This window comes from Gambusia affinis, linkage group LG03, assembly GCF_019740435.1.
Source record: "Gambusia affinis linkage group LG03, SWU_Gaff_1.0, whole genome shotgun sequence".
Taxonomy (NCBI): Eukaryota; Metazoa; Chordata; class Actinopteri; order Cyprinodontiformes; family Poeciliidae; genus Gambusia; species Gambusia affinis.
Window position 1 is genome coordinate 16,432,431 of NC_057870.1, and position 24,509 is coordinate 16,456,939.

At 37.2% G+C, this 24,509-nt stretch overlaps 2 protein-coding genes across 3 annotated transcripts; one reads left to right on the top strand and one right to left on the bottom strand.

Annotated features, from left to right (window-relative positions):
• The first annotated feature begins 212 nt into the window (after window positions 1–212).
• On the top strand, window positions 213–4,309 carry snap29 (synaptosome associated protein 29). The gene is made up of 6 exons (XM_044108201.1): window positions 213–318; window positions 1,066–1,296; window positions 2,170–2,363; window positions 2,860–2,945; window positions 3,024–3,128; window positions 3,460–4,309. Exons 2-6 carry the CDS (start codon window positions 1,066–1,068, stop codon window positions 3,618–3,620), a joined length of 777 nt encoding a protein of 258 aa, XP_043964136.1. The 5' UTR covers window positions 213–318; the 3' UTR covers window positions 3,621–4,309.
• A 3,624-nt stretch (window positions 4,310–7,933) lies between these two features.
• si:dkey-178e17.3 (somatomedin-B and thrombospondin type-1 domain-containing protein) lies at window positions 7,934–24,445 on the bottom strand. 2 transcript variants are annotated; one of them, XM_044108236.1, is made up of 5 exons: window positions 23,747–24,445; window positions 14,509–14,691; window positions 13,502–13,592; window positions 10,462–10,620; window positions 7,934–10,282 (listed from the first exon to the last, which is right to left on the bottom strand). In XM_044108236.1, exons 1-5 carry the CDS (start codon window positions 23,994–23,996, stop codon window positions 10,177–10,179), a joined length of 789 nt encoding a protein of 262 aa, XP_043964171.1. In that variant the 5' UTR covers window positions 23,997–24,445; the 3' UTR covers window positions 7,934–10,176. The 2 variants fall into 2 exon arrangements, with proteins under 2 accessions (XP_043964171.1, XP_043964161.1); XM_044108226.1 differs by having other exon boundaries at window positions 14,509–14,694; window positions 23,747–24,441.
• Between the last annotated feature and the right edge of the window lie 64 nt (window positions 24,446–24,509).

A 24,509-nucleotide genomic window follows, 5' to 3' on the forward strand; every position in this document is an offset into this window, starting at 1 on the left:
ATAAAACCTGGTAAAAGACACTGAATATAGTTGGTAGCTAGAAGATGAAAACTCAAAATAGATTTTATTGCTATTCTTTACTGAAACAGTAACGTACCAGAACATGTCCATTTAAATTTTCCCAGTTATATAAGTCTTATTTGTAATTACTTTACACAATCTTTAATTTGAGTAGCAGCTGGCTCCAGTATGTCTGCGTTTTTGTTACGCAGAAATAGCCCTTACGGTATGACGCAGCTACGTCAGCAAACGTGACAGGAAGTGCTAACCGTCAGCTGAGCGAGCGACAACAACGTCTGGGGCATCGATACTGAAAAGGTTTATCTTTCATCTTGGTCGTTATTGTCATTTTTGAAATTCATTTAGATTAAATCCGATATAGAATTAGGAAATACTTCATATTTACGCTCCTGAGCTGCAGTTTATTTACTACCGGGTGTGGCCATGGGTCAATATCTGATTGGCTGCTTAGCCGTCTTTCTACGAAAGCTATCCCTTGAAAACACTAAAACCGAAAAAGCTTGTCTTTGTAATACAGCTACATTTACGACTAATGATGTATTTAACTGTCTTTGTCACGTAAATGTCGCGTTCATTTTATGAAGGTTCGTTAAAGCTAATGACTTATCTTAAAAACAAATCTTAAGATTAACATGGTATCTTTTCATAATTAATAATATGCTTTGTAATTATGGGTAATAGAGTGCCTTAATGTAATAGTTACAGTGTTGCTTACCGAGTTATCAACTATGTTACAAAAGCTAACTCTTTTCCAGAGTAAATTACATTGTGGATTGAAGAATATTTCTTCACATGTGTTAAACAATAATTAGTGAAATTAACTGAATGGGAATTTGTCATGTAGTTCATGTCCAGACTGATCCTTCATTTCTTACGTCAGCATTTTGTTTTAGTTTCACACAATGCCCTTAACTTCACTCAGGAGTTTTACATAACAAAAACACACCAAGGGTAAAAGTTCATTATTGACTAAAGCTAATCCTGCTTACACACTAAAAGCTTTAGATAACACTATTTAGTCAAAACACTGTGTTTCCTTTACAGATGGCTTACCCTACGTCCCTCAACCCATTTGCTGATGACAATGAGGAAGATTTTAAGCCCAAAAGGGGTGGCTTTGAAGATGAAAGTGACAGTGGGATGACAGATGTGGAGAGGAGGCAGAGGTACCTTCAGCAGGAAGTGATGCGCACTGCACAGTCTGCTGTGGACAGCTCTTACCGTTCGCTGAGCCTCATCTATGAATCTGAGAAGATGGGTGTGGAAACTGCAGAGGTACAGCCAGACGTCTACAGCAGCTCCCATCATTGATATGAAAGTCATGTTCACTAGAGCTGAAGGAAAAGGACAAAAAAAACTTATATTACTATTTTTTTTCCCAAATGGAGCAGTTTTGATGATTATCCCAATACATTTTTAAATTAAAAGACTAGTTCCTAAGATATTATTTGTTTCAAAACAAACTTAAAGAACACATTAATATTTGTGGTAAAACATTAGTTATACCTAAGGATTTATTTTCAAAAATTGTGATAAATTCAATACAAATGAATTGGAAGAAATTTATGGCTTCATAGTGTGGAATCTGGGAATTTCTGGAATAGTTACATTTTATCACGACTTTATTGGTGTACAAAAACTTTTTTCAGCACTGTTTAAAAGTAAAATGTCTTTTAGTACAATCAAACTGTAATGGGAATCAAATTCATGCTTCTGTTTATGATCTATTCTCCATCTTGTAAAACCTCTCAAATAAGGTTCTGCCTGTCAGGCCACATGTATGGACTGACTTATTGAATTTTAAAGCCTCCCTATATCATTGTTGTTGACATTTTGTGTCCCTCAGTAAATTATATTATTTTTTATATGACTAAGCATTAATGGTAACACTGGGTTTTTAAGGACTCGTGTGAATTGTTCTTTTTCTGAGATCCAATGATGCCACAGTAAATCATTTTTAAAACAAAAGTTTAACAATTATACAGATAGATATATTTTGATCTTCTTTTTTTTAGAGAAAGCCAAATCTCTGCACATAATTCTTGCTTTTAAAATTATTAAAGTTGTGTGATAAACAGTCATTGCATGTAATTTTGTATTCTTCATTTTTACGTAATTTTTTTTTTTATTTGGCATTTGTTTCTCTAGGAGTTGGTGCGACAAGGTGAGGTCTTGAAGCGGACGGACAAGATGTTAGACAACATGGATGAAGACCTGAAAACCAGTCAGAGGCATATCACCAGTATCAAGAGTGTGTGGGGAGGTTTTGTCAACTACTTTAAGGGCAAACCAGAAACAAAGCCTCCACCGGAAGAGCCAAAGACCTATCAGGCTAACGAAAGGCAAGTTTCTCTTCCTCCTCTCTCGTGTCAGTTTCTTATCGTCCCTTCCCTGTTTGTCATAGACCAGATTAGTGTGTCTTTATCAGCTCTTGAAGCATTTGCTAAGCAAGAGGTTACTGGCGTTAAAGCATGTTTTCAAGGAAACTGAATATTTTCTGTTGGTTTGAATTAAATCCAGATCATACCATATTGTTGTAACATGTTTTGGAAATTGCAACTTCTGTGATTTTAAGATTAAATGTCTGCCAGAGTTTATAAACATAAAAAAAAAAACATAGGAGAAAAACATTACAAATTGTACATTAAACATAGTTAGATGAAAAATTCATAATTTATTTGATTGTGAAGTGTTTTTTATGACTCTTTGACAAAGACGTTGATACAACATATTATTTAAATGCACAGCTTGAAATTTGGTCAGAGCAGATACAGACATTTCAGGTGGGATTATTTATTGTTTTTCACTGATTGGCTGAACAGTGCTTCCCTCTCTCAGACTACAGACTGCCATGTCTGGTAGCAGAGGACACGAGGACAAGTACCAGGCCAGCCATCCCAATCTAAGAAAGTTGGATACAGCGGGTGAGAGCTGCCACATGATCTCAGCTTGATATTATCAACATCAGCTGGCTGAAACTGTTTCTAATTCTTGTGTTTCAGGTTTTGGAGCTGCTGCATCGATAGATGGCAGCTCCTCTAGACAGAATGGATTCCCTCAGAACAGATACTTGAGGGACGCTCACCAGACGCTTGACAACAATTTAGGTAACAAAAATCTATCTCTTTTAATTATTATAATTAAATTACTACTTTTATAGTGTTTAGTAATTCTGAAAGATACTCTGTAAATCATTATGTTATCTTTGTCAACCCTGAATTCTTTTTAATACAGCTTTTGTACGGTAAATGTTAAAACGTGTTTATTTTGCTTTTGGTTTAAACATATATTCATAAAATATATCTTTCTATGCAATTCTACTTTAGAAAAAAATAAGCGATCCCTATACATATGAGATGAAAATTTTGATTTTGAATAGCTCTTCTAATACTTGGTTAGCGTAAGAATAATGTCTAACTTTCTCTGTGAATGACTTAGATGAGATGTCCGGTGGCTTGGCAAGACTGAAGAACCTCGGACTCGGTCTCCAGGCAGAGATTGATGACCAGGACGACTCCATCGGATCCCTGCTTAACAAAGTGGATACAATGGATGCCAAGATCATCAACACCAACCAGCAGATGAAAAACCTTAAATAAGACTCACTAATTCAACACTAGATACAAACTGGCAGTGGGTCACCCTCACTCGTGACCCATCCTCCTGGCCTTTGTCCAATAAAGAATAGTCTGTTTCATTTTTGTCTTTTTTAGTTTTCTACCACTAGAAAATAACTGTGATTTTTTTTTTGTTTCTTTGCCAGGAATTGAAATGTTCTTTTCACATATGCTTTATTTTTTCTCTGTCAAGTCTCAATGCATTTCTGTCTTAATGTTTCATGAAGTTTTTTTGTTGTTTTTTTTTGTTTTTTGTTTTTTGCCCAGTCACCAAATATGTGCATTGGAATGTTTCTTAATTTGCAGTTCAAACAAATTGATTTGAAAGATGAAGATCATTTTAAGATGTAGGTTCTCAAAATGGGTTCTTTATCTGTTTTTATGTGTACTATTTAGCTAGCTTAAGTGTATAAACAAAACACAACCAAACAGAACATTTAGCTGAAGTCACATTTGCCTTACATGTGGTGGAAATGTAAAGTTTTTGATTCCATGTCAGGGTTATGTTTCAACTAGTGCTTCTTTCCACAAAATGGTTTGCTTTGAATTTTGTCTTATTTGATTTGCACTGATTCAGTCCTGCACAATTATTTCAAAGCATAAATAGTATCAAAAAGCTATTATGTTTTTAAAAAATCAGCAATGAAGGAATAAACCCGCTATCAAAGTCATAATGTTAAATATCTACAATGTATTTTCTTTCCAAGTTAGAAACATGATTGTTTCTCACAAATTAATTTCTAATTCTCTTGATTGAAAAAAAAATTCTGTTGCTAAGCATTGTCTAATTTATGCCACATATGTCATGCATTTTAATTAAAATTATATATATATAATAAATAATATTCTTTTGGGACTCCGTCTGTCTGAATAGTTAAAATTTTGTGCAATATCAACATTGCCACAAGAGGTCGCTATACTGCTTGATCCGCTTCTAAGAAAACGTCACTTGTAATAATACGTTGTTGAATAAATCTAAAAGGATGTATTTTGTGTTAGAACGGCACAAGAAAACATTTGTTATACTTTAATTACGAAGAGAACATTTTATCTATCTCTGTTATTAAGTTATTTCATGTCTGGGCTGTGTGCCACCCGTGCTGTTGTGAATCGATCATCTCCCTATGTTGGGCTGTCCATTCATTATCATTCATTATCATTCATTATCATTCCTCGGTGTTGGACCAGCTGGTCCCACGAGCAGAACAAGCATTCACCAGCATGACTTGCTAATTACAGCATCAGCCTCCTCAACATATTTCAGCCATAGAAAAGAAAGACGACATTTTTGTGGTGCCTTAAGCAAAACTCGTTTTGAAGCATAAGTGATGTAGAAAGGAGTGAACCGAAGCTGTCGTTTAACTGTAGGAAACATTTTTATATTTTTATGTATTTTATGCATAAAGTTATTTTGTATCATTGTGTTTTACATCTCAGTTGTAATGGATCAGTTTAAATTTCGCTTTCATGCTTATGTATTGAGCTGATATCTATGCTTCATTTTGCTCGTTTTGTGCTTTTTTTCTACATTTCCTTTCTTCATTTTTTTTAGAGTTTTTGATCAAACCATAGTTCAGAGTTTACACTCGTACAAGTGTAAACTCACAAATATCCGACCAGTGATGCATCAACAAAAATGTTTGTCTTGGCATGATTGAATCTCAGTGCTGCAATCAAAACATTTTGCCAATACATGCTGATTAATTTAGCAGAAAACCTGGGTCCTACTCTAATTTGGTTGAAATCTCATAGGTGTCATCAGGATCACAAGTGGAGTTCCTCAAGGCTTTGTTTTTAGACCACCTTTAGTTAATATCTTTATCATGCCCCCCAAGTCTTATTCTTTCAACATTTTTCAATACTTATGCTGATAAAACAAAATGTTACACTTTTGAGAGTGCCCAACATGAGTGAATAGATATACCAGAATATCCTACAATGTAATGCTCAAAATACAGAACTTATTGCAAAAATGCAAGATTGAATTCTAAACTCATCAAACTATGGAAACTGTTAAATACTGAAGTATAATATTAGACTTAGATGTCAATGTTAGCTACAAAAAAGCTACTACAACTATCTTAAAATATTACAAGAATTCAGGCTTTTCTGCCAAAACAGGATTCAGTAAAAATGGTTCTTAGGACACTCATCCAAAATACTCCTGCCAGAGTTTTAACCAACACCAGAAAAACAGGCCACATCACCACACTCCTTAATTCATCGTATTTAGTTCATCAGTGAGCTGGTAACCCTTAGTTGTTTGATTCAAAACGATACTTGTTTTATTGTTGTCAGCATGATGATACTTTGGGGGAAAAAAAACCCTGAAACCTTAAGCTCAAGGTGGAAGCAGACGTCTTTTGACTCTTAATAAACAGAAGTTACCTCTTGGTTCTTTCCCTTCACAACATACATGTGGACTACAGGAACGCTTTGAACAGCTGTCGGGTAAAAAGCAAACAGTGGCCGTGTTGTGACAAAAGCAGCCAGTGTTGGAATGCCTCGCTTTTCAGGAACTGTAATCCCAGAACACACGGCTGTCGGACCCCATCAGGCACCAAGCCAGCGACAGGCCTACCTGCCCGTTGCGAAGCAGGATCAAGGCAGGATGGGGGATGGACTGTCAGGCTGACGGCCCTCTGCCGCCATCGCTGCAGTGAGAGAAAATAAAGGGCTGTGATGATGAAGGGAGGTCTGATGGAGGAGGATTGAGGGCAGAGAGCAAAGACAAGAGGAAGGCAGGCAGAGGAGGCAAACCACCTTTAAGAGGGACACAGAAAGCTGCAACAATCAGTTTTCTAATAAAGATATTTTTAAACATATTTGTAATATTGGATTTGAGATTTTGTGATCTTATGATCTATAAACAAAATCCCTTTATATTCTTAAAGTGGCCATAACTGACAATATCCTAATCAGAACAAATTTACAAAATGATATTGACTGTTTGAGATGTTTTATAACATAATGGCTTTTTCTTAATTAAGTGGGTTATGTGAAGTAGCTATCAGTAGTCAGTACCTTACCAGCTACAAGTTGGTTTCTTTTAGTTGAAATAAATGTATAAAGTCTCTAAAAGAGCTGTAATATCTATTTGCAGTTTATTTGAAGCCGAGTCATGACAAAATGAGACGGGTGTGAAAAACCTCTCTAAAAATAGCAAAATAATTTTTGTGATTTATATCACAGAATGCTACAGGTTATGTAGCATTCTGCCTATTTTAAATTATGTATGGATATCTACTTCACATAAATTAAGCTCTAACTGTACTTGTAAAAAATCTCTATGAAGTCTCTTTGTGTGTGAATGGAAGGCATATTCATTGAGTAATTTCTTTTTTTTTTTTTTTATCCAAAATATTTATTATATCATGGGCAAGGCCTAGAGAATGGAACTGCACCTCTCATTCAGATGGAAATTATAACATTTTGGTTAGACAAAACTTTATGATACTTTCTGAAGTGAAGATATGATGGATGAACATATAAAACCTTCATTTGTGGAGTATTCATATCATCCTGGTATACAGAAATATTGGACTAGTAGTCAGCTTGAAGGCCTGCAATCAATTCCTGTGTTAGAAACAACTGTATAAATGTCATATAAACTTTGATTTATATGATTGTGTTTACATTTGTTTTCTAAAGTCTCACAACTGTCTGAACTTATTTCACTTATATTATGTTTGTATTTAAATTATACTGATGAGTAATAAAGGGTTCCCTGCTTTGTCATTTTGACCATGCCAGAGCTGACATCTGGAGCTATGAGGATTAGAGAAACAGAAGTCAAACATCAGAGCAGCCTGTTAAGAAACTAGTCCTCACAGAAAGTCTTGTAAATGTTTTTGCTCTTCTTCTGTTCTTGACATGAATTGAACTCTTTAAGCCAGATCTGACACCCTGAAGGAGCTTCTCTAACATGTTTGCTCTCACTTGTGCTTTTTTTCCCCCCACAACTATTGACATTGAAAAGGAGCAGAACCTTCACAACCGTGGTGTGAATTCTCACTATTCATCTTCAATCAATAGGGAGGCAGCTGGTCCTTTTAAATGTTGCATTTTCTGTTTTGTTTAAAGATAACCAAAGCAAAACCAGTCAGTAGATGTACTGACACATGATTCAAGCTGTCAGGTGCCTTGGCGCTGGCATTTTATCTGTCCACACATTACCTTCACACACTGACATCTCACAAACAAACCCCAAATTGCAAAATTACAAACACCATCTGTCATTTTGCCAGTCATCGTCCCATGTACACACCTGGGAAAAATGTTGAGAATGTTGGAAATTTAAGTTCACGGTTACATGTTGGCTTTTATTACGGTTTCGTAAATGTTGCTATGCTTGTTGCATGCAAAAAGTAGTCAAACTGAGGTACATACTTACTACTGCCATAGTCACTGATACTGAACAGTGGAAAAATGAGAAATGCCAAAGAAAATACCATGGATGAAGGAAACACATGTCACTAAAATATGACCAAAGTGGCAGTCATATATTCAGAATACACATACAGTTGTTTAATTTCACTATTAGACATTGTATGGCGTTGCACTAACAAAAATCATTAATTCTTATATAATAAATACAAAACATAAATCAAAGATGTGAGAAAGATGGAAAGTAACAGCATCAAAAACCAAAAATCCCTTTACTGAAATATCAGCTTTCTTCTTAAAACAGCTGTAACTAAAACATGAACTTATTGACTGGCTGAGTCAAATTTGTATCACTGCAGTTAATATGCAGTTTATTTTGAACAGACCATCAAGGCAATGAGAAAGAAAAACAAGAAGACTTGGGGAGTTTTGGGAGGAGATCCAGTTAATTGCATGGGAGTAACTTGTTATTTATGCTGGCTGATGCTCTGTTGATTAAACTCCCCTGTGAGCAGAGCCGGTTGTGATTGAAAACATACTTGAAGGTGCGGTTTCTTGCTATTTGAACAGGAGTCTCATGAAAATATTTTATAAGGCTCAATTTTCCAAAACAATGTTCTGATATCTGCCTGGAACCCTGACTGGACTCAACTCTTGTTAGACTTTCTCTGTGTTTTGTCTCTGATCCTTTCAGCAACACATACTCCCAAAAGACCTCAATGGTGGAGCAGCTAACACTTCAAAAAGGACTGATAATTTTCATGCGAACAACTTGCAAAATGTTACTATAGACTAGTGCTTCTCAACTCCAGTCCTCAGGCCCCCTTGCTCTGCATGTTTTAGATGTGCCCCTATTTCAGAGCAGCTGATCCAAATGATTGCATTACCTGTTCTGCAGGCATCAAGTACTGCAGAAGCCTGTTAATCACTCAGTGATTCAATCCAGGTGTGCAGCAGCAGGGAAACACCGAAAACATGCAGGACAGGGGGGCCTGAGGACCGGAATTGAGAAACACTGCTATAGACTGACATTGTTGCATTGTTTAGTTGAAATAAAAATTCTTTTAACTAACTAAATGTTTTAAACCCATTGAACTTGTTATGAAAAAAAGACTATAGTGGCTGATGCAGATCCTTCTTTTCCTGTGTAATGTGACCTTGTACGTACTGCTAAGTTATCCCCTTTAGACAGGCACAGAAAGTGTCTGAAACAGATTTGCAGTGTTCAAAAGAACAACTGCTTCTTTTAAGAGTTTTGTCTTCATACGATTAACTTGCGCCGCACTGAAATAAGTTATACCAGCAAAATGATCGGCAGGTCACATGAAAACAAAGCCTAAACATGCTGATAAAGTAGAGAAACAACAGATAAAGCTATGCCTTTTTTAGATAGAGCACCATTGTAACTTTTTGAGAATGAGCTACAGCAAAATATACCTGTCGTCAGACTCCAGATCCCGAACCATTGTAGCTGAGTGAGTTAAACACTGAGGAATTTATCAACAAAGCTTCAGACTGTTACTCTTAAAGAATTGGATCAGTTTGAGAGGAGACATAACACAGGCACCTGAGTGATCAGTACCCAGTCATCCCAATTGTACTTTTTTGTGAGATATTTTTAAAAATGAAATTGTAGAGCATGCATATATTTTGTCAGCATTTACATCGTCTTCAGCACAGATGTTTTGAGCTCTTTGGATGATTTTTTCTAAAACTGTGGGCAGCACCTGCTCTTTTGTCTTTAACTTTTAGATACAACAAGCTTTAGGTATAAAGGCACATACAAAGTACACAGAAACCAATACAAGTATAAAATGTGTGAATAAAAATACAAGATTTTTCAGATTTATACATTTTGCATTAGCACACACATTTGCATTGATGGAGGTAGATAGCAAAGATTCAGAGGTATAAAAATGTAGGCTTCGCAGTGGTTTCGATGTACAGCTATGTGGCTTTTAAACTTGAAGACATGCAAGAATTTCAATGTGATTAATTACTAGGATATACAGTACAGAGGATGAGATGACAAGTGGCAGGATGCAGCTGTTTTCCATGAGTTGTCTGTCCAGGAATCAGGACAAAAGGGTCTGGTTTCCCTAGCAGGGCTCTCCTCAGCTGGAAGAGGCTCTCTGAGGGCAGTCAGATCGGCTCAAACAAAAAGGACAGAGTAAGGAGGACAGCGGCAGTGCTCAGAGGATAGCTCCCGCATCCAGGAACCGTGACAACCAGGAGTAGCTGCTGCAGTCCAGAAGGTTCTGAAAAATAAAAAACAAACAAGAGGATTAATAATTACTGTGTAAAAAAAATACAGAAGGAATTTGTTTTACTGTATCTACCTTATGTAAAAAAAAAAAAATAGTGATAAACAATTTCTCAACAAAGTAAGAGTTTTTACTGCAGCAAACGAGTTAAATTCCAGTCGATGTTTTTTTACCTAATGCCCTCCTTGCCATCTCCTGCGCAGCGATCGGAGTTTGACATGGCATCACTTTGACACTCTGCGCAGACCAGCCGCTCTCGCACCAGCTGAGCACTCCACAGCTTGAGCTTGCATGCAGCACTGGCCTGCTTCACCCTGAGGTACACACAGTAACTGCAGCACAAAAAGGGAGCGAAAGAAAAAACTGATTCAGAAAACCTGACTTTATACAGGATTCAAAATCACAAAAGTACAAAGAAAGAAATATTGATCATTTGGAAACCTGTACATGTTTCTCTGAGAGAACGAAGGAGCGTTTGTTTTGAATTGTTTTTTACTCAGCTCTGGAGCAAAGAGTCAGTCATCCAACATGTTGTTCTTTGTTTGGATGTCATTGGAGCTTCTCCAACAAAAAAGACAAATGGGAAAAACAACCAGATGGAGATGTTGGGACACATCCGTGCTTTAAGAAATTGTAAAAAGTTCTTCCTTCTCCAAAACAATTCGTTTTAAAGTACCCAGACTAAATATAAATGCATCAGTAACAGATTTGTTCCTTTTGAAGGTGATCCAGCAGTGTCATGGTCACCTGCTCAATCCTAATGTCAACACGGCTCAGTCTGCAGGCTGGAAACAATTAAAGTCTTTTTTCTCCTCTAATAGCTGTGCTCTCTGAATACCCTTTGAACTCCGCTCTACTATTTATGTTGTCTGTGACTCGCGGAGCTTTGACTAAACACAAGTGTCAGTGGGAGGATTCTTCAATGAAAACATTAGACTTTAGCTTCTCTATTCCCCAGATTTCACAGCAACATTTCAGCAGGCACTGCTTTCATTTTCTCTCTATGAAAATAAGGAACCCTAACCAAGAAGAGTGCCTTGTAAAACCTTACAAAATTATTAATGTATTTGGTCATATTAAATATAAAAATTATATTAGACATACAAGCACATTACAGCTAAGTGGAAGAAAAATAACATGTTGTTATTGTTCTAATTTTCTATTTTACAAATAAAAATCTAACTAAATGTGTTGCATTTGCGTTAAAGTGAGAGAATGGGGCGAGGAGAGAAATAATCAGAGTCGTCAAAAGACTAAATGTAACTCTGGAAGTGCTGCAAACGTCCACAGATCAAGTGGTAAAATCTCTTTAAGGAACTATTTGTGCTTTCCACAAAAATGTCCTTTGTCGTAAGATAGCTACAAAAGTCCTTCGCAAAACACAAAACAAGTGTGAATGCTCTGATGCAAACAAAATAATTTTTTTGGCCCACGGTATTTAATAGATTTAAACATTTTTATTCAGTAACTTAATACACATTGAGTAAATAATTTGCATACAGCAAAGCCTTTATTTCTGCTATCATCCTTCTACAGCTAAAGAAACCTCAACACTTAATTTCTTTAAGAATACAGTATTCTTAAAGAAATATTCAGACAACTAAAGAAATTATACAGAAATGAGGGCTTATCCGAGTCAGAATGAGTTGCAAGACATGAAAACTGATGTTCACTTATGCTTTTCAGACAACCTGCCACACTTTTCAGATTTTTTCTTTACAAAGTATTTTGAAAACCATGAATTAACTTTCTTTTGTTTTAATTTTATGGGCTGTGTTGTGTTGCTATATGACACTTACAATCCCACATACATTGCGTTTTGTGATTGCAATATTACAAATATTAACAGACGTCTGATGTATTTATGTTTACAAGTTGAAGGTTTCCCATTAGACTCTAAAAATAGATTATCTGCTAGATGTACTAAAATGCACAATATCGTATCTTCTCTCTGATTGAAGTAAAAACTTGCTTCAATAACTAATTTCAGTCGCTGTAAATCTGTTAATACCACAATGGCACACATGTTTATGCTATGTCTCACACTCCAAAATCTCAGACAGAATTTTAAGAAATTTGAGGGCATGCAGATAATGTCATGTCTCTTGGGTCAATTTCCATGACAACAGCGGTAATACACCAGATGTCTGTTTGAAGTCATATGTACTCAGCTTCATTTATGAGGACTCAGAGTTCCCCGATGCTTTCCGTTTCAGCCAAAACAAAGAGATCTCATGTCCATTTTAATCAGGCTTAATGGTTCTGAGTAGACAGGAAACGAGTCACGATTTTGTTCTCTTGTTTTTAAGCAGTTCAAACAACACTGCAATCAGCTCTGATCAAAAAGGACACAGATGCAGTGAGGGGTTTTCCATTGATATGGATTAAAGTAACTTTATCAGGGCAGGTTAGCCCCTGATACATATTCAGTCCTGGAGTTCATGTTACACAGCCAAAGCACAAGGAAACATTGGCCTTGGTCCATGTTCTCTAATATTCATGCAAAACTGATTTTAGAGTGACCTTTGAACTGACGTCAAAACTGACATGAACCAAGACAAAAATGCTGCAGCTTTGAAGAATCATTTTCCATATCAGAAAGAGCTAGGGGTAAAAGTTCCCTTGAAAAATGCAAAGCATTTTCCACCAGGTTTTGGAAATCAGAATAAAAATTCAGCCTAAATCCATCCAGTGTCTACATCCACTTGCAGCGTTGCAAGTGGATGATATCTTAGGTGAAAGGCGGGGCACGTTGTGTAGTGTTAGCCAATCCATCACAGGAGAACACAGAGGCACAAAGGACACACCAACATGCATCCATACACTCACACCTAAAGGCTCTTTTAGCTCTTAACTGTCTCCATAACTCTTACATGCTTGATGTACTAATGGCAGAGAAACAAACTGTTTATCCATCGTTATCGGTGGCCATGCTAACTAATAGTTTATGATGCTAGAGGCACCCAGCTGTAAACCATTATGCAGATCTATCTAAACATATTTTGAGATATTTGTGATTTCCAAAAAGAATTTGAAGTGATTTTTGTCATCTAAAATAAATCAACATATTTAAACAAACCTTCAGGGACTGACGTCACATTTTTGTGTGGTTTAATTTTCCTATAAGGAGAAGCTAAAAAAAACCCTTCAGCTTCAACGTTTGTAATAACACAGAAAACATGCAGTATTTATTGTCGTGTGGCGTCGCATTACCTGTCCTTCTCCTCCTTCATCAGCATGTGAGGTCTCCTCCAAGGGTCGTTGAAGTTCCTCTTGTAAAAATCAGGCAGGATTTTTGCCACCTCTAAAGTTTACAAACAAAGAAGAAATCAAAGTACAAGTACATCCCCATCAACACTTTTGGCAGCACAAGAAAAGGTAGATCAAAATCCTAACCTTTTAGCAATTTCTTATTTTGTGAAACTCAACATATATCCACATAAACACCATAGGTGTCAAACTCCAGTCCTGGAGGGACTCCTGCAACTTTTAGATGTGGCTCTGCTGCACCATACCTGAATAGAATAATTAGGTCATTAGCAAGGCTCTGGAGAACTGATCTACACAATGAGGAGGTAACTAAACCATTTCATTCTAGTGTTTTGTACATGTGGCACATCTAAAACCTGCAGGACAGCGGCCCTCTAGGACTAGAGTTTGACACTCCTGATATATATTATATAGACAGCATGTTCTCACATCTTTCATGTTTGAAAGATGGCCAAGAGAAAGCAGTATATGTGACATGTCATATTTACACCTCTCCTTGCTGGTGTGTCGTGTTAGATTATACTCCTGCAATGAAAGTTGAACTTTTTTTCCTACTTTGACTTTTTGCACGTCCTTACCAGCTTGCATATTGTATCTCAATCTGCTGCTTGGCCGATTGCTCGAGCTGTTTAGATGAGTCAGAGTGACACAGACCAGTGTTTTACTCTGTTTTCTGAAGAAATGTTCTACTTGCATCAGAATTATCAGTGTCCTGATATCTTACAGTCTGGAAAACCTCTTAATAGTGAAGTCTGTAACTGAGGTGAAGAAATATTCCAACTGGATGTTGGATGTCACAACAGATGTTTGGAAATGTGTTGTTTACAGTGCAACTCCTAACAAGACCTCTTTTGGAAAAAACTGAAACCAAATTAATAAGCAACAGAGTTCAGACAAGGAGCTCTCACATGCACAAGTGTAGATCACAAGCAGTCACACAGAGGTTGTACCTTTGGCATTGTCACATATGACGTTGTTTCCGTAACACCCTCGTCTCTGTCTGAGATCTGGGCAAGGGGTTCCTCCATTTCTCGGGGGAATGGACACTTGGCGACTCCTCTCCTTGCTGCCAACTCCACACACAGACGAGCATGAAGACCAGGGGCCCCATGATCCAACTGCACAGTCGATGGCTGCTGAGGGGTGCAGAAAATCATAGAGATGTTTCACAAAATAACTTTAGAGAGCTTCAAAAGATCCTCAGTGAGGAGAAGTTATCTGAAGTTAGCAACAGAAGGGTTCAACATGACTTAGTTTGATAACGTAAACAAATCTGGAGAGGCTGCAGCACATTTGTCTGTCTGTTTCTCTGTATATCTAGATAATTGTTAATGTTTTTTTGTTGTTTGTTTAAGCTTTAATGTAAAACTCATTGGCTATCAGAATAAGAAAGCAGTTTTTAAGTATTATTGATAGAAATGTTATTTTTAAGCAGTTCTGTAAGTGTCATTCAAATTTACAGAGGCTAAGATTTGTTCCCATTTTGTCATTTTACAAACACAAAATTCTGTGTATTTTCTTAGAGGTGGAAGTTCACCTCCCAGCAGAAAGACAAAACTAAACTTGCAGAACAAAACAAAACTGAGATTCCGAAAGAAGTTTTAAAATTGCTATTTATAGACATTTTCCAGTGCAATCTGGCTGAGCCAAAGGAAAACTGACCAATAAGTCCAACTTGTTAGAAAACCAACCCAAAGGACAAGAACTGATCCAAGGGCCCTGATATAAGACATGCCACACTTCCTGGGAGTTAAAGATATTCTCCTAATCTTTGCATTCATGTCAAAGTGTCTGGTTTTTAGCATTAGCTGACACACACACACACACACACACACACACACACACGCACACGCACACACATATATATGTGTGTATTTGTAGGTAGGCAGGTGGCATTGGGTAGCTGTTATTAAAAGTGATTTATGTAGGATCAGCTACATCCCAGACACAGGAAGTCTGCAGCCCAGGTCATATGTGTGTGGTGGCTTTAGATAGGGGCTAATTGGCATCCTGTCCCTTCTAGTTTTTCTCTTTAAACTCACACCGCAAGGGCAACATAACATGTAAACAGCAGCAGCAATTAGACTTCCTGCTCAGGAGGCCGATTTGGCCAATTACAACAAGCTAAGGGGAAGTTGTATTCCTGAGATTGCTGTTCTGATCAAAGCCCAAAAAAACAAAAAAAAAAAACAATAATCAAGCCTTGCTCAGTTACCAGATCTAATGGCTGTGGACAGTTAAGGGCCTTGTTTTGAGGAGGAACCACAAACATTGTAAAAAAGGCAATGAGAGGCAATCAGGACCTAAACAAAAACATCAAAATCTGAAAAAAACTAATTTACACCAGAATATTATTTTCATTCACTTCACTTCCACGACATGACATGAGAACGCGAGAACAGAACAGGTGCACATAGCATGATACTCTGAGAACCTTGGTGAAATGACAGAGGATAAATATACCATAACTGAATCTAATCTCCCCCGCCACATAAAGGGTTCCACTCTTCCTTTTTAAAACTCATCCAGCCATCAGTACAATACTGCGATTGAATAATTGTGTGTGTGTGTGCATGCGTGTGTGGGAGGAAAAAGGGGCTTTTAAGGTGCCGCCTGTTTGGCTCATTCCCAAGCCAAATTTTGAGAGGAGAGAGGGCGGCGCGGTGGCACAGCGGATCCACAAAGCCACTGTGGAATCTGTGAATTCCTGAACATTAGTGCTTCCAACCTGACACTTTACTTTCCCACTAAACAACGAGCAAACAGTATCTTGAAAAAGTATTAACATGCTGAAAAACGTTTTTTTAGAATTATTTTTTTTTCAGTTGCAATCACAATTTTTTTTTATTTTAACTAGATGTAACAAACCAAGACAAAGTGGGGCACGATTAGTGCATTAGAAGCAAAGAATACACCCCAATGTTGTCAGAGGACAGATAGAAGTTAGAAAACTTTTTTTCATTATTATATGTCAGAGTATCAGAAAAATGTCTTGTTCCACAGGCAGATTATTTCACTTATAGCTAATACTTTTTCATCAATATTAAGGAATTACTGGCTGAAAACAATCTCATACTGAAAAGTTACTTATAAGTAACTGGAGTCTCATTTCAGGTGAACTAAGATATTTGTGTTTTTGTAGTATATTAAAACAAGTGGTTCCTTGCATGGGCTGCACAGCGGCACAGTTGGTAGAGCTGTTGCTTTGCAGCAAGAAGGTCCTGGGTTCGATTCCCGGCCCGGTGTCTTTCTGCATGGAGTTTGCATGTTCTCCCTGTGCATGGTGGGTTCTCTCCGGGATCTCCGGCTTCCTCCCACAGTCCAAAAACATGACTGTCAGGTTAATTGGTTTCTCTAAATTCTCCCTAGGTGTGAGTGTGTGTGTGAATGGTTGTGTGTCCTGTCTGTCTCTGTGTTGCCCTGCGACAGACTGGCGACCTGTCCAGGGTGAACCCCGCCTCTCGCCCAGAACGTAGCTGGAGATAGAAACCAGCAACCATCCTGACCCCATTAGGGACAAGGGTGACCAGAAAATGGATGGATGATTCCTTGCATCAGATCCCAATAAGATACATTAAAGTCTGCTTTTGTAATGTGATAGGAATAGTTTTGAAACACACCATTTACATACAAATAAACATAAACTTACGCACAAATGACTGGGGAATTTCCACTTTGGTTCATCTTCACAAAACACACACAGAAACGTTCTCTTGAGAAGAATTTTAAAGATAAACGGGTGAAAAGCATAATAACTTCCTATTTATGCCTTCTGCGCCCGTTTTTATCCTAACATGCCTTTCCTTCCGCTTGCACAGAGCAGTTTTAATGTTGTTATTTTTGCCTCTTTTTAGCAGCACAAGCACAAACAAGCAGGACACTTGAGGTTTTGCCACAGTGAAATCAGTTCAGTTTAATGGTTTGAACACCCACCGGGGAGCAGAACTATTTTAACCTCACTCATCAACACACTCATGCAAACAGGAATGAGGTTTTGTCTGGAAGCATCAACCTGTTGGCCCCGAGCCACCAGAGGTCAGGAGGAAATTACCAAACTGTGGTGCCACCCACATGCTAACCCTGACAGTCTGGACCACATGGTCACCATTGTGGAGGAGAAAGTCCCATTTGGACAGCCTCTCACCAACTCTGACCTCTGACCCCAATACAGGAAACAAATGGTATTTGCTCCACTATTTACTTTGGAAAATTCAGCTTTCCTCTTTAATATGAGTTTTATGCTAGAATCATTTTTTTGAGCTTTATTAAATGTTTTGAGAGAAATTAGATCCTAATATTGAAGCCAGTGAAAGAAAAAAAAATCATTGCTGCATCAAAGATGTTCCAATCATTTATTTTCTTCCATTTATGTGGGGAAAATTTCTTTTCACTGCAAAAACTTTCAATCTTACCAAGTATTTTTGGTCTAGTGTCTAACGCAAATATCTTAGTACACTTGAAATAATACAAAATAACATACAAGTAACTTTTCAGCAAGACATAGAGGCATGTTTTAAGTAAATAATTTATCAATGTTGATTTTTTTTAAAAGTCCTTGTTCCATTGGCAGATAAATTAACTTATAACATGAGGAAAATATAAGTTAAATAATCTGTCAAAGGAACAAAGGTTTTTTTCATCAATAAGCTTAAATAAATAACATTTTCTTATTTACTTAAGACAAGCTCCTATAACTTCCTAAAAAGTTATTTTTGAGTTAGTTTTGTCTTATTTCATATGTTCTAAGATATTTGCAGTAGAAATTAGACCAAAAATACTTGGTAAGATTCTGTGGTCTTGTATTGTTCTGTTTTGTTTACTGTTGATGATAAGTTAGTATCATGTGATGGCTTTAAGATGAAAGTAAGTGATCCTTTATTTATTTATATTCATAATATTTCAGCATAAAACTAAAAGTGTTGGGGAGTTCCTATTGTTAAAGAGGCCAAGGAGCTCAGACAGTTTGGGAAGATTTTAAATTTATTTGTAGAATTCCTCACGAGTATGAAGTATCGCCTCCATGCTTTCTCTTTTACTCTGATAAAAAGCATGTTTTTAATAACAACAAGAAAAAAAGATTTAGCTGTATCTCTGTTTTGTCTTCCACTTGCCCTTGTTCTGCTCCATCTGTTGCCTTTTGCTGGTTCCTTTTTGTTTCCCCTTCCCCCTCTGGTTTTGTTTCGGATGGGATGTCCAACTGGTGTCTGAAAACCACGTTGGCTCCAAACCACCACACTGTCTCCTTCCCAACACAGTGAGTCCCACTGGGCCAACGTCGGACCACCGTTAACATTTAGGAACATCAGCAAAGGAAACACAATAAAACCACAAGTCTGGTGAAACCTTTGATGGGGATGAATTTTTCTAATAACAGCATAAACAGGAACAGCAAACCAACCAACCAGCCCCTTAACAAGGATTAATTAAAACACTTTTGTCTTAAACTTTATGCACTTTTCCCCAGACATCCATAAAACCCTAAAGAATCAGAGAAATGAGTTTTTCTAACTGCAACACCGTCATCATTCAAAAAAAGCATTTGTATTTAGAGACTGCTTTGCTTCAACAATGTAGTACTTAATGTCACTAAAGTTGTCTCAGCTTTGAATTCGTTGCTTTATGTTTGAGGCAATAACAATCGGGCAAGTTTAGAAAAAGTTGGAATTTAATGTATGTTATCATCTGACAACATGCAAAAAAAACAACAACAAAAAACTTTTAAAGTCATAATCTGACTTATATGAGAGTATTCATGTAAAGTGAATGTAATGCTTTAAGGATATATAAACGGTAAATATGACCTGAGAAATTGATAAGGAGGAGACAATCAAGTGTTGACATGGATGTGAACCAAATGTGATTGTGATTTACCAAAATCAGTGGAAAATTTGAACCACCTGGTGAATCTCACAATAGTATCAAAATTATTTCAATATTATTTCAAATAAATTACCATGCTCTTCTGTTTTCTTTCTTTTTTCCTTCCCTGGTTTACATTTTTTCCCAGTGAAGCTTTCATTTGTTTTCAGTCATGAAGCAGATGTTGGACATCAACTTTGCAATCAGGACTTTTCCAAGCACAGGAAACTAAATGAAGAGAAATGCCACAGCAGCTGTGGCATTTCATGTGGAAGGGAGAACGAACAGGAAACAAGGTAAAGGAGGAGTGAAAATAAATGGAAAACGGATCAAGAGATCTTGGCATAACAAAAATACCCAAGTGAAAAGTAAAAGAAGCCAGATATCTGCAGCAGAAGGAGGCATGTGAGTGCATTTAAGGTGAAGAACCTGTCTTGTCAGAGTGAACACAACCAGACCGCTGGAGTATAAAGGAGCTTCCTCCTCCAGATTTTTGAGGACCTGCATGATCTTTACAGTCTGTGCAGTAAAAATGAGCAATTATTTTGACTGAAAACACGCTGTGAACATGAAATTTATGGCAGAAATCCTTCAAGGGGCTTTTGTGTCAAGGGCAGATCCTCATCCAATTAAAACAGAAAAGAGACAACCTAAACAAGAACTTTGAGTTTCTGCTTCTTTAATTTTTTCCTTGGGAAAAGTTCTTAAATTTCCAGGCAAATAAAGTTGAATTGTATTGAGTTGAGTTAAATTTGACCGAATCAAAAGCAAACCAACAATTCCTCATATTGGTGAAACTCAATGCTGTCAACCGAGTCTCCAGGTTATCAGGATCAGCAACAGGTTGAGTGGTCTTTGTATCGAACAAATCAAATATCACATTATTAACAGTGGAGGTCAGAGTTTAATGAAAAATCTTAATGTGCAGAAAAAAAAATTTACCCAAAATATGTTGAGAGAAAGTCGACCTCCAGCCAAATCTGTAACACAGGAGCTTTATATTGAGCAAAAATAAAACTCAATTCAGTTGAAAATTACTTTTAAAACTATTTTAGACACTTTTCCCCCTCCATAACTGTGTAGCAAGTATTACAATATATACCACAACTACAAAGCTGAACATGTTTCATTGAGTTTGACTCTTTGTGATCCTTTGCTCTGTTTTTAGAGTTTGTGGTTTGTCTTTGAAAACTGTTTGATTGTTTTGGTTTGACTGGTTTTGTTTCATGTTCTGTGTTTCTTTTTATGTTCTGTCTGTGCTGAGTTATGATTTTAGTTGATCTTGTCTTCTGGTCTGGTTAGACACTTGCTCTGGTTTCTGGATACTCTAACAGTTTGAAATTATCTCTCTTTCAGGATGCATACAGGCTGGTTGCCAGTTCTTTCTTTCTTTTTGTGGTCCTTTAAACATTTCTTCTGCTGCTGTGATGTTTTTCATTTTCTTTTAAAAAATTTTATTTTCTGTGATCCGTCTCAACCTTTAACATCTTCCATTACTGTATATTTTCTTTCATACAATTGCAACACAAACAGATCGCCTTATAAAATAATTTTTCCATGCAGTAGATAAGAAAAATGAAATATGAAAACATTAAGAGCCCACTGCACTGAATCCCACTGAAAACCTCCTGGTTATTCCACCAAATATTGATTTCTGAGCTCTTCCTGAGTTAAAACATTAATATTATTGTTTCTAAATGAATATGAACTTCTTTTCTTTGCTTTATTTGACGTCGGAAAGCAGTGCATCTTTTTGTTAGTTTGACAATTTCTCATGTTCTGCTAATAAATACAAAATTCTTGCTTGAAATTTCAGAGACATGTTGTCAGTAGTTCATAGAGTAAAAGAAAAATGTTCATTTTACTCAAACATATACCTATAGAAAGTAAAACCAGAGAAACTGATCATTTAAAGTAACAGTTTTTCCAGAGTTGTATTTGTTGCTTCCTGCCATCAGTAGAAAGAATTCATATTTTCAGATTTCAAAAAATGTGTGCCTATATTAAATATCCTGTTTACATACTAGAACTATCCAGGATGTCCTTCACGTTGTTTAGACGCAGCATTCTTCCCTGAAAGATTTCATTTCAACACCTTGCCTGGAAGAAAATGCCACCGCTTTGAAAGTCGTTTGTGTTGTAGTGGTGATAAGCAGTGTTTTAGTCTTCTGATGTCTGCTGCAGCTGACCCAGGTTAATTACAGACTTTGTGTTCACCTGCTGCTGGATCAGAATCAGATAAGGTGTGTAGTATCAGGACACCAGAGTACTTTGATGAAACCGATCCATGCCGCCATGTGCAGTGAAAATGACTAAGGTCGCAGGCGACGTTTCTAAGCATCAGAGGACGCTCACCATTAGCGCATGTGCTCTAATGGTCATGATGATTTAGAAGTACAGGAAAATTGTACCTTCAGTCTGCAAAAACAAACTGCTCTGCAGCTCCGGCATCTCACCAGAAACCAGAAATAGCTGTCAGAGATCCTCAGAGGAAGGAAAAAAAACAACAACCTGTGAAACATGTGATCCATCTGCTGCATGTGGGAGTTTTGACCTCTGAGGAAGCAAACCTTACAGGCAGACTGGTAACATCAACACTGACCTGAAGTGCTTCACTGAGCTTACTGCTGTAATTTTTATGTTTGGAAAATACATGGGGCTAATTAAGAGATGCCTGAAACCCCCTCAGCTGGATTCCTCTTTTACTGACATGCCTGGAGAGTAAAGTTTTGTTTACAGTTGTTTAAAGGGGCAGTGTTATTATTTTTGTCAAGTCATAAGTATATTGTGAACATTTGACTTGTAAAATTGAAATAAAACACATTTATCTGTCCTTGTGATGTAGCAGAGTATGATAAAGCTCAAAGAGTAAGGATATATTCAAAAGGCATTCCTGAATATTATCTTTAAGGCAAAAATCTTTCTCACTAAAGAACGTTTATCGAAACAGATCGCTTTAGTAAATTAAAAGAAGAAATCTTAGATTGTAATCTCTTAAAGAGGTTTTGATGGTGATCTTTTGGCTTACTGAAGGTTACTGGCTCAAGTCAAAATAAGACAGTTTACACCACAGTAAATAGACTGAACTCTACCAGTAATTGTGCTTTAATAAGAGGTTTTCTGCAGCACTTTATGAGCTCCTGTGACCCTGCAGGTGCTCGTTTTGTGCACTTAAGTCAGTGTTCACATTCACTCCTTATGGGTCACTTTAACACACAACAAAGTTACAACTCTCTGTCTCCTGATTGTCACACTGCAGACTAAACTACAACAGCAATCCTCACCATCTTTGGCAGTCTCTTCCTACGACATCCATTCCTTCATCTGTCCATATATAGCAGCAGTCGAGATGATTGGGTGGAAAGACGTGAACCAACCATTTGTTTAACTTGTGTCTCTCTTATGATCATTCGCCCCACTTTGCACATGTAGCTGTGTAATTTCAAGCTTTAATGAGAAGGCCAAGGAAGTCAAACTTTCAGCACAAGAGATTACTGCTGGTCTTTCAGCTTCAACAGACAGCAGTGATGGAGACACTAGAGGTAGTTATGTGTAGTATGTCTCACAGTCTTACTGTCACCTCACTGACAGCTACCTTTGTCCATATGGGGAATTAGAGGACCCATGAGAACAACCCTGTGGTAGTTTTCAATGTAGAGCACAAAAGAAAAACATGTTTTCTTTTTCGAATTAAAATCACCTGAGACATACAGGAACAAGATATTGATTAGCCAAACTTCAACTGAATTATTCTGCACAGATAATGCCATGTAATCTATATCTAATAAATTCAAATATGCATCCTGAAGAGGCTCAGATTTTGAAAACTGATAAGCTTTAAGCATGTATTGATTATATGATTCATTATGACTACAGTTCTGTATTAAAATTTTACTTTTTTTCTGATGCAAAATTCTCAACTGTAAGTAGAAAAGCATTATAATTAACAGGAATAAAAGCTTTCAACCATCTGTCTGTGTGTAATGTATCTATTTAAGGTGTTTCACTTAGTAATAAAGTTCCTGAAATAGACTGACTTTTCAATAATATTCTACATCTGTTTTTGCATATGGCTACACACAACTATGTCTGTATTCACTGATTTCTATTTGTATTAAGTAAAATATCAGTCATTCTTTTTTAGTTCCTATTGTTAGAGATAAATCACATGAGAAGTTATAGGAGTGGGGGGCATAAGGCAAGTCGCCCAGGACGTTATTCATGCTAAAACCGCCACTGAAAGAAACAATTAAAAAGTTTTGAAGAGCGTTGCATGTTTTCTTATTTTCGGGTGTCATTTGGGGAGGTAATGACCAGAAAAAAACTCACCTGATATTTGACACACGTGTTGGTAGTCTTCGCAGCAGTCTCTGGTTTTTTGACAGTAGCTGTCGCAGTAGCACACCGTTTTTCTCCTCGTGTACTCAAAACATTTGTTGTCCCGGCTGGGGCAGCAGTTATGGTTCCCCCTCTCCCTGCAGCCGGCTTCAGAAACCGGGACGAACTCACTGCAGAAAAACGCCAAGTATCCACAAACTGCGATCCCCATTCGCACCGCGCTCCATCCGTGCGCTCCCATGACAGATGCTGTTCCAGGACCACCTGCTCTGCGCTTGCACTCAAAAATGTTTTACTCTGACAGATGTTTCACTTATGATGTTAGCTTTCGAATAAAAACAAAGTAAAACACAGTCCACCCACATGCAATCAAGTGCCGAGAAAAACTGGATCTCTGTGCGTATACCTCTCCAGTTTGTCTGACGGACACCGCCCCTTTACTCAAAAATAGGTGAAGAATGATGTCAGTTTATCGTCAGGGTCCCTTCCCTCTTACTCGCCCTACTGCATTTTATTAGAACGGATTGACAGGATCCCCCCAATAGTGAAATAATTTAACTTTACTAAGAAAAACATGCTAAAGCTCAAACCGAGGAAAACTTGTTGCACTGCACCGATCAACATCAGATTCAAATTATAAAATTCAGCACCACGGACAGAGGAATAAATAATTTGATAAGAAATAATCGAGTAAACAAAAAATACAAAGAGAAAGCGTGAAGTCATAATCTCCTGCGACTAAATCATTTCTACT

What these genes read in the sequence shown, in the direction of transcription:
- snap29 (XM_044108201.1), top strand. Translation starts at nt 1,066, where the DNA reads ATGGCTTACCCTACGTCCCTCAACCCATTTGCTGATGACAATGAGGAA. An exon ending in ACCTATCAGGCTAACGAAAG is followed by an intron (nt 2,364 to 2,859) that starts GCAAGTTTCTCT and finishes TCCCTCTCTCAG; the next exon opens with ACTACAGACTGCCATGTCTG. An exon ending in GACGCTTGACAACAATTTAG is followed by an intron (nt 3,129 to 3,459) that starts GTAACAAAAATC and finishes TGAATGACTTAG; the next exon opens with ATGAGATGTCCGGTGGCTTG.
- si:dkey-178e17.3 (XM_044108226.1), bottom strand. Translation starts at nt 23,996, where the DNA reads ATGGGAGCGCACGGATGGAGCGCGGTGCGAATGGGGATCGCAGTTTGT. An exon ending in ACACGTGTGTCAAATATCAG is followed by an intron (nt 14,695 to 23,746) that starts GTGAGTTTTTTT and finishes TGCACCCCTCAG; the next exon opens with CAGCCATCGACTGTGCAGTT. An exon ending in ATGAAGGAGGAGAAGGACAG is followed by an intron (nt 10,621 to 13,501) that starts GTAATGCGACGC and finishes TTTGTGCTGCAG; the next exon opens with TTACTGTGTGTACCTCAGGG.